Source organism: Girardinichthys multiradiatus, chromosome 5, assembly GCF_021462225.1.
Source record: "Girardinichthys multiradiatus isolate DD_20200921_A chromosome 5, DD_fGirMul_XY1, whole genome shotgun sequence".
Classification (NCBI taxonomy): Eukaryota; Metazoa; Chordata; class Actinopteri; order Cyprinodontiformes; family Goodeidae; genus Girardinichthys; species Girardinichthys multiradiatus.
Window position 1 is genome coordinate 25851304 of NC_061798.1, and position 10676 is coordinate 25861979.

The window sequence follows — 10676 nt, forward strand, 5'->3', positions numbered from 1 at the left end:
GCTTCACTGTATATTTTTTCACTGCTTCAGTCAATGGATGGGCTTTCAGAAGAATGATAAAACAAATAAACTATGCTAAATAATGCATTTTTAAAGAAGTTGATGTCATCGAGATTTCCTGTCACAAGTTCCAAATGACAGGGATTATGTCTGATTTTCCAAGAGACTATCTCTGTGTTACAACCAGACATGCCAGTGATGTCTGGCATGTCTTAAAAAGCAATTTCTAATTGAACCAATTTTATTTATTTTTTGATCTGGTCAAATCTTTGCATGCTAAATCATGTTATACGAGCACCCAGACTACTTCTCTATATATTTTTAAAAGATTTCATAATTTGATGTGTGACAGTTACTTGTAGATGTAAGGAACACAAACATGTCAACGTTGACCTTTCACATGCAAGAACTGCTATTTGGTTACTTAAAAATGAACTTGCTGGACTTGTAGGTTTAGCTAAAACAACCTATAATTCTTCAGGTGGCTTCCCAGAATCTTCAACATGTTTTTTGTGACGTCTAAGTATACTCAAGACCTTAGTGACCAGACCGTTATCATACCAGCAATGATAGATCGTAGACATTTTGGTCTATTCTCAGGAATGTAATGTAAAAAACAATAAATTTGTTTTTTGTGGGTTGTGTAAGGCCACATAGCCTCACATCTTCCAAACTCTCCCTCTAATTGGCTAAACAGCACTCATAAAAAACCAATTTCAGACAAGCTCTACCTGTTGCTAAATGATGTAAATGAAGAAATTACCAAACTAATAATGTGGTTTTATGGAAACAAGCTGTCCTTCGATCTGAACAAAGCAAAAATAATATTTGGTAGTTGTACATCAAACATGTAACTCAATCTACAGGTAAATAGGGTGAATGTTGAAAAACTGTATGAAAAAAATATTTATTGGTGTTATTGATGATAACCTTAAGTGGAAACCTCAAATTAGATATTTTCAAAATAAACTCTGAAAATGCATTTCAGTATTCAGTAAGCAAAGCTAAGCATGTTCTAGATTACCATACTTAAGTTGTTGTGCTAAAATTTGGGGTGAGAGTCACAAAATAACGATACAATTAGTAAACAAATTACAAAAAAGAGCCAATAGAATAATTAACAAAGTTAGTCATCTGGGTCATACTAACCCGTTAGTTGTGAAATCAAAATTGATTAAAACTCGCTGAGATTGTATATCTATGGCAAGCTCTTATTTTGGTTAAACAAAATAATAACAACCTTCCACGTCACATTCAAAGAATGTTCAAGAAACAAGAAGGAGTTTACAAGTTAAGGGATGGTCTGCTTCAGTGTCTGGGCCACTCCAAAACATTAATATTAGTTCCAGTCAGAAGTAATATAAATGTCATAGGGGGTTCTAACATTATGTTCGATTTTTTCCAACTTGAAACTTGATATGGCGCCTTCTGGATAAAACACAGTTATGCTGCAGCTTGGTTTTAAATAGACCTCTAGGAAAAAAAAAAAAAACGTTCCCCCATTTGGTTTAGATGGGGGAACTAAGTCAAGATAATGCTAACATCAGTGACAAAGTTAATGTGCTTTTCTGTTGAGACTCAATAAGTGAGTATTAAATTAATCAACACCAGTAAGGTGATCCTGATTTGCTCACATATTTAATATGTCTTTGTGAGATGCATTTAGGAAAAGAGTTTACATCAACATAGCACAGCTGTAAAAACTATAAAACCTTTATTCCCCTTATAAAAACCATAACCTGTTTTTTTACCCATTTTAACAGATCAGTATAATGCTTTTAATAGCCAGGGGGTTACCCCAACAGCTTGTAGCTTCAAGCAAAGAAAAAAAGCAACCACTTCAAGCTAGTAGGCCAAATACTGTGTAGAGTAAATGTTTAAAACATCCAAATAGGCATGTTAGTTTACATTCTGTAGTAAACCTAAAGTAGTAAATGCACATGCAACACAACACCAACTTGGATCAAAGTGCAAGAAAACCTGAAAATAATCTGTGGTCAGAAAAACATTAGCCGAACGTTTAACAAGGAAAATTAAAACTTGAGTCCAACAACTGTAGGCTGATGGAAAAGAGGAAAACATCCAGCTTTATATGTTTCTTGAAAGCTAAAGTATTTGTTCTGATAATAAAGACTGTAATGGCTGAGTTAGGTTTTATTATTAGATTACAGGTCCTTCTCAAAATATTAGCATATTGTGATAAAGTTCATTTGTCATGATGAAAATAATGTCATGATGAAAATTTAACATTCATATATTTTACATTCATTGCACACTAACTGAAATATTTCAGGTCTTTTATTGTCTTAATACGGATGATTTTGGCATACAGCTCATGAAAACCCAAAATTCCTATCTCACAAAATTAGCATATCATTAAAGTCCAGTGTCAAGTACCCACAGTCAGTGATGGTCTGGGGTGCCGTGTCAGCTGCTGGTGTTGGTCCACTGTGTTTTATCAAGGGCAGGGTCAATGCAGCTAGCTATCAGGAGATTTTGGAGCACTTCATGCTTCCATCTGCTGAAAAGCTTTATGGAGATGAAGATTTCATTTTTCAGCACGACCTGGCACCTGCTCACAGTGCCAAAACCACTGGTAAATTGTTTACTGACCATGGTATCACTGTGCTCAATTGGCCTGCCAACTCTCCTGACCTGAACCCCATAGAGAATCTGTGGGATATTGTGAAGAGAACGTTGAGAGACTCAAGACCCAACACTCTGGATGAGCTAAAGGCCGCTATCGAAGCATCCTGGGCCTCCATAAGACCTCAGCAGTGCCATAGGCTGATTGCCTCCATGCCACGCCGCATTGAAGCAGTCATTTCTGCAAAAGGATTCCCGACCAAGTATTGAGTGCATAACTGTACATGATTATTTGAAGGTTGACGTTTTTTGTATTAAAAACACTTTTCTTTTATTGGTCGGATGAAATATGCTAATTTTGTGAGATAGGAATTTTGGGTTTTCATGAGCTGTATGCCAAAATCATCCGTATTAAGACAATAAAAGACCTGAAATATTTCAGCTAGTGTGCAATGAATCTAAAATATATGAATGTCAAATTTTCATCATGACATTATGGAAAATAATTAACTTTATCACAATATGCTAATATTTTGAGAAGGACCTGTATGTTTCTTTGAACAGTCTTTGCAGCACCCTTTTGAAGGAATTTAGTTGAAACTACTGTAGATAGATACCTTTCAGCTTAGTAAAAATGAAAAGGACTGCTCCAAAGGACACTCCCCTACAAAGGCAGGCTGAATATTGATCAGCCTCCAGCAGTCTGCACAGAGGAGATTTGGTCAAGTTTTAAAAATGAATTAATGCAGACCGTTTTGCAAAACTTTCTTACAAAAACCAATTTCTGACCAGAATAGGACAGAACACAGCTAAGGTGCATTTCAATATTTTGACCTTTTAAGCCCTTTTGCAGTAACCCTTTAGGATAAAATATTTTAGGTAAAGCTTGAGCAATATTCCCAACACTCTCAAGTTACAGAAATATCTGTAGAGGGTTTATTGCCCTCACAATATATTTAGTCATCCATGTCCTTGAGGCTGATGAGAAGTCTTCTACACTGCAACTAATCAGCAAACATGGGCAATTATCCAAATCACATTAAATAGCTCATCATGAACCCTCTTAGCTTTGTCTCAATTACATGATTTTACATTCACTGATTTGTATAAAATTATAAATCATGACAAATGTATAGAGTAATAGTTTCCTAATTAACATTATGGATAAGTGTTTTGCTGACTTGCTAACCCCAGGCCTCAGGAGCACCAAAAGATAAAGAGAGCTCCCTCACTGCATCATTTCAAAGATAGCATGAAATCTTTTTGAATAACGGGTTAATAACCAGCAACTTTCTAGGAACAAAGTCATATTTTTGCTCAATTTACAGTTGTATTTCTGTGTATTAACATTGTTCTCAGATCTTCTGGTGTCTTATCCTCATTAACCAGCTAAAAACCACTATCCATTTAAATTTTTGTTGTGACCTGTTTCCTCTGATCAGTATTTGTTGACCACAGTATGTGTTATCGTAAAAGGGAAGTCTCTCTGGCCTATAAAAACTTCACGACTTGGATTGACCCATCTTGCTGAAGAAGCAACCCTGACATTAGAGTAGAGATGCATCAAGAAAACGGCTACTATCCAGTATCACTCAATTTTCTGTTTGATCAGCTGGAGACTGCTTGGTGTGAAACTCAAAAATAACATATTTTTCCAGTCAATAAATGCGCCATACTAAGCACTACCAGGTCATGTTCACAATAACACTCTTCAGTATGGATGCAGTGAATGGGTGAAGAAAACCTAAGGTCAGCTATTTTAAGTATTAGTAAGGTGTTTAAAAATGAATTGAAAGATGGGTTTTTCTATCGTGATTGTTTTTATTTCAAAATATTTCCTCATTACTTTCAGGTCATGCTAGACATAGCAAGACAATCAGTGTCTTATTTATCTTGCTGAGGTTTTCAGTGTGTGCAAGCATATGGACTGTGTGTGTGTTTGTTTTTGACGTGCACTTTAACTCTGTCTGTGCAATGACAATAAAGCTTGTCTTACGTTGTAACCTATGGTAAGGCATTCAGGAGGGAGCTTCATGTAGCCTCTGCATCTAATCATGCATCTAAACAGCTGTGGATTATAATGACCGACCTCATGAACTGTGTGCACCTCCGGGACGTCCTCCATATTGAGAAGCAGATGTGGCCGCTAACAAGGAGACTCTGGTTTTTACGCACACTGATCCATAAAATTTATATTTGAAATTTGGTTCACAATAGTTTATTTAACGGTGAAAGCCCATAGAATAAGACTCGAGTACACAGAAAGTAGAAATGCCGATGCAAACATTAATCGTCTGACTGAAAAACAGAAAAGAAAAGCATCCAACATAGGAATCCACTGCGGAGTCTTGCGCGTTTTTCCCCGTGGGTATACATTTGCCTCTTATGCCAGATGTGGCCACATCTGAACAAATGTCTCTTAACAGGAGCTTTCACCTTTGCATTTTTATGAACGTTTCCTGAATAACAGCAAGAAAGTACCAGACAGTAACCCACCTTGATAGTAAAACATCGCCCACAGGTAAACTCCAACCAATACAGATTCATTGCGCTTCCGAAGCTCCATCGCAGCTTGAGATCTGAAGTCCCCCTGAAAGCCTGCTGGAAATGTCAAACTTGGAAGGAGAGGATCTTTGACAGTCTGGTGCTGCTCTTCCTCCGCACCGTCTCTCTGTCTCTTTTCTCCTCGTCAGATGCTCAGGCAGACGCGGACACACTGGTACATACACACGCAGGATGTCTGTCTTCTTGTGTTTGGGTCGAGAGCCACTTCAAAAGTCACTTTGGATCTAACTCTGCCCTCTCTCTCTCTCACTCTTACTGTCCTTATGGATTTTTATACTATATTAAATATTCGGAGCTGACGATGACCGACAACTTGTCTCCTAAGCGAAATCCCGCAAACTTCTCCAGGTTTGTCCCCTCATTCATGCAGGATGACTTAATGAGCTCAGCTGAATCTGCATATTTTCAATACATCTGTGTCAAAAGGCGGCAAGCCACACCCCTTCAGTCTAACCTTAAAACTTTTATTTCATTTTTCTATTCAGGCAGATTTAATGTGTAATAAGACTAAGAATAGTTTGGCTGCTATGTGTTACCAATCGCGCATTTTATTTCTCTAAGCGAACGTAGGGAAATAAGGTTAAAAATTACACCTTAAAATTAGCACAGTTTTGTCGCTCCAGTCTTTTTCCTATTTGCACCACTTATGACGTTTTCCTTCTTATTGGAAAGTCGATCGAAAAGTTTGCTTTTCTGGCAAACTTAATTCTAGTGATAATCATTTTCTTAGTGGGGGTGAATGATCCCGATTAATGAAAAAGAGCCACATTTGAGCCATAACAACAAAATTAACAGTTTTAACTTGATCACTGTGTTTGAATCTATGGTGGATAATTCTGGTGTTTTTATTTTTATTTTTGTTTTTTGTTTGTTTGTTTTTTGTTTTGTTTTGTGTTGTTTCTTTGGATTGGGGTTCTGGAAAGTTGTTGTCAGTTCCCTTATCTGTGTCAGGGTGTGACATTTTTGGACTTTGTTTGCGGCTTTGTGCTTGTTTACCTTTTGCTTAAATGTTTTTGTATCATGTTTTCTTTTTCTCCCTCTACCGCCTCCTAGTGTTTTCCTTCTTAACTTCCTTTATGGTTGTTTTCTTATTACTTTGTATGATTTATTATTATCATTATTATTATTATTATTATTATTATTATTATTATTATTATAGTTCTTGGTCTTCCCGGATTCTCTAGTTTTATTTCTCTTTAGTATCTTTGTGTTTAATTGTGTTTTATTATGTGTTCCTTTGCATTCTTCTTGTTTACTAGTTTATTTTCTATTTCCTTTCCAATCAGTTCAGTCAGTGTGGTTGGGTTTGTTTACTTTGGTATTCAGGTTTTCTTTATGGACTCTTTGTTTGTTCTTAGATTGTTGTTTGTGTTCCTATGTTTCCGTCTTGTTTCTCTGTTTACTTTAGTTCAGGGTTATTCTAGTTTTCTTATGCTTCATTTGATTATTTATCATTGTTTATAGTTTTGCTCGGTCTGTGTTTTCTGTTTATTGTTTATTAGTCATTTCACCCATGCTCAGTCTTTGTATTTGTTTCACCTGTTCCTTCTGCCTTCCTGCCTCCTTGTCACACATGTTTCCTGTTCCATTGATTACCTGCCCTTTGTTATCCCTCAGTATATTAGTTTTGTGTCATTATGTGTGGCTGGTTCCTGTTCGCCACTACCCCATTCCCTACCATGACTATGCTTTGCTTATGCTTCGCTTTTGGAAAACTAAGCTACGTTTTTGTCTATGCTATGTTTTTGCCCATGCTACGCTTTGCTTTGGTTACCTGCAGGTTTGTGCAAGTTTTTGATTCTTGTCCTTGGTTCATCCCTGCAGTGTTTTTGTTACGTTTTTGACTTCTTGGAATAAACTAAAGAATTACTAAGATGCGGCTGCCAACCTCTTGTCTGCACTTTGGTCCGACCCAAAACCCCACCGCGACAATCTGAAAAACACCAATGTCATGTTGCCATTATAGATGGCGAACAGTTAGTCAGTTTTAGTCATTTAAACCATTGAGACAATTTTTAAGTTTGTTGCTGTTTTCTTAGCCAAGTAAGAGCAGTGTTTCAGTGCTAAAGTTATGCTGGTTTAGGCTGCTGTATCAGTCCGCCCAGTCAGCTGCAACTCTGAACTCCGCTCTAAGGCTGGTATGTTCCTGTGATTTTCCAGGTCAACAGTTTGTTGGAAAAGGATCCCGGTGGACACACAATCCTCTGACTGATACAGCTGACAGTGTGAACCAATGTAACATTAATGTAATAACACATTGTTAAGAAAACAATGAAAAAAACCTAACAACTGTCTCTAATGAGAATGTAGACAGCTAATATATAATATAACATTGGTAATATAGCCTTATATCTTAAGGAAACTGCCCTTTGGAAAGAGGATCAGATTGAAGGAGTGGGTGTGGCATGATCAGAAATGTTTGATGATTGTGCCTCTGCTGTTGTGGTTAGAAAGCACTTATCAAATTCGCAGTTACCTCTTTTAAATGTTTGTATTCATGGATATTATAGTGTGGCAACATGAGATTTTAAGAATATCCTTGTATTTCATTGAGCAGTTTGTTGTTTTTTTATATATTGTATAATTATTTAATTGTTATGAAATGAACTGTGTCTTAAAGTGTCTAGTCATTAATTGGACGTTCGTGTTTTTATAGTTTCAGATCAGCTGTGTCCTGTCCTTTTTGAGTTGAGTTGAATACATTGTTTGTTTTTGTTAGTCCGTCTGGCCTTGCATGGCCTGTAGGCTAGAAGACCTGTGTCTTGTAGGGGCAGACTAACTACTTTTTTTACACCTGCCACAATTTATATCTACAACCCCTTATGCCTGACTCTGATGGTGTGATTCATGCGTAAAGTTATTTGGGATCCTGAAGTTTGCTGTGTATGCTGAGCTATGTTGCATGTTAACTTTGTTGTTATTATTGCATTGCTGTGGTTGGTCACTCAGATTTCTGCCAGGGTCTCCAATGGTTTTCATGGCATTGTGGAGTATATTAATAGTGCTGGCTGGAACAACTGAGGCTTTAAGTGCCACATTTATGTATCAATACATTTTCTACATTTACTTAATTGAGTGACTTTACTTATGTTTAAATTGCTTTGCAAGACAACATTTATTTGAGGACTTATTAAAGCCCTCTGTGGACTAGGGGTCCCAGGAGAACTTTCATTCACACAGGACAAGTTTATAAATGCAGTGGCTGTACACAAAGGCAAACCTTCTAGGTTTGACAGTCATGTTAACATAGTTATAATTGAAAGCTATTGTCTTCACCAGTGGCAGATGCTGGTCTTTCAAGGAGGGGAAGCTCAATTTCAAGATCGCTGATTCGCTCATTTTCTTGTCAATCAAAAAGGGATTCAGCCTCAGACAGATCATCCAATCATCATGCAGAAGCTGAGCGTCCGGGCCAGCCGAGGCCAGCCCACTGCCCCATAGACCCGCAGAGACGCTGAGCGTCCGAAGGGCGGGACAAAGCCCAGCATTTTTGCTTCGCTATTGAACTCACTGTTTAAACCACTGTGAAGCTGTGGGAATGAGTGAACGGAAAGCTGCTTGTCACCATTGATAAGAAGCTGATTCTGAACAAACGTTGAGTGCGTTGTAGTCAATGACATGTACACACAACAGTATATATTTGATCACTTATTTTTTGACATTTTAGGGGAAGCTGAGCTTCCCTTGCAGTCTTAGACCAATCGCCACTGGTCTTCACAACCACCTGTGCATTACGTAAACAGCATGTTGCTGATTATGTTTCACATTAACATACTGCCATTACAGTACTTTAAAAAAATTTTATTTTATTTTCACCTTTATGCATTTGCTCTTATTGGAGTCATCCATTTTGGTAGCAAAGTTTGACATGCGCAGCACAACATACATCGCAGCTCTGACGTCACTGGGATTATTAATCCACCGACAAAAAAAAAAGTTTTGTTGCCATTTCCAGCGTGTCTCACTGGACGACGAAACGGAGGCGCATATCAGGAGAGACAAAAGCTCGTAGGCGAACTTTTACTCCACAAGGCCATTCCTGGAAGAGCTTGAAAGCTGGAAATCTGTCTGATACAAGAAGGTCAGAAGATTCATATACCGATCGAAGACCACGCCGACACCCGGCACAGGTGAAAACCCACAGAGGTTTTATTTCTAAGGACATGAGTTTCCTCCTTGTTGATTCAGTCGACTAAACGGTTCTTCATAGTTTCCCCTCCTAGACGGATGAGAAGTTTACCGTTTTTTCTTGAGTTGATCACGGACGCGTGATCCCCCTCCCTCGTTATTTTTTAGACCTGATCCATCCTCAACTGGTGGAGAGAATAAATCAACTTCAAAGTAATTTCGTTCTTTTTATATTAAATTGGATAGGTGCATTTAGAAGTCTGGGCAGGATGAGGCATAGTGAAGGTGATTTAGAATCACCAGTAGTTAATCTAAGGTATCAACGTGTTGCATGCAATACTGATTGAAGTGTTTTATGCTGAGCTGTGTTTTGATTTGCTGCGGAAGCGCTGCTGAATTGTGCGTGTTCATGTTTTTGTCCGGCAGATCCCAAATCAGCCACGAGTTAGAAGTTGGACATTTAAAAGTGTGTTTCATTCAAAGTAACTGCGGTCTGGGCCTCGCCTGACCACTCCTTTGTTCCAGTTTTATTACTGGATTTTTCCACTCAGTTCCCACCTCAGAGTTTATGACTCTCTGTTCAAGATTTGGGGCAATCAACTGTTAGAGGCTAAATGGGCGTGGTCCCACCGTTTTACCAGCTGATCGCTGCAATCTTGACATCAACCCACCAGGTCTTCTCTTTCCATTTAACCCAAATGACACATTTTGTCCATTCAATGCACATATATTTTTCTTTTATTATTTTAAGATCATTTTTATCCTCTTTGTGTAGAATATTGCTTGTTTGTTAGGTGAAGGTTTTTGGACCAGAATAATGGTATATCAGAATTATTTGGCTTCAATAAATCTTCATATATATAATTAAGAGAAGCATTTGTGTTTATTTCGTGCAAGAGTGATTTATCTGTCAAAACAAGGTCGAAGTTCCACACCTTCGGTGCAGCGGTTGAATAAACAGTGACATTTTGTGGTTTTGGTTAATAATTTATCAATTATTAATGATGAATAGCTAATTGTAATTATTAAAGAGCTTTGAGCCCATAATCACAACACCAGAGGACATCTCTGATTTCTATTTGTAAGTAATGATTTTTGGTTAAGAAATAAAAAAAATTCAAATTATGATTTTAAATTATAATTCTTGATAGATATTAATTAATCAATAATCATAATTCTTACACTCTCGAAATTAACTATAGAAGATATGACAAACCCACTAACACGCTTGTTAACACCAGATAAAAAAAAATATTTTCAAACAACCACCTAACCCCTGCACCTGAGAAAATAACCAAATAAGTAACTGAATTCAGAATTTACTTAAAAAGAAGGAGAAACTGAAGAATATCCTGTCTGAACCTTAACAATCAGTGTTAAATACCATATTATATATT

General features: G+C 37.3%; 1 protein-coding gene across 2 annotated transcripts in view; it reads right to left on the reverse strand.

Annotated features, from left to right (window-relative positions):
• LOC124868947 (neuronal acetylcholine receptor subunit alpha-7-like) overlaps nt 1-5490 on the reverse strand; it is a 59313-nt gene extending 53823 nt beyond the window's left edge. For both annotated transcript variants that reach the window (XM_047366608.1, XM_047366607.1), the window contains exon 1: nt 5083-5490. In XM_047366608.1, coding sequence (XP_047222564.1) covers nt 5083-5152 — 70 coding nt within the window. In that variant the 5' untranslated portion in view covers nt 5153-5490. The remainder of the gene's footprint in view (nt 1-5082) is intronic.
• Nucleotides 5491-10676: the final 5186 nt, after the last annotated feature.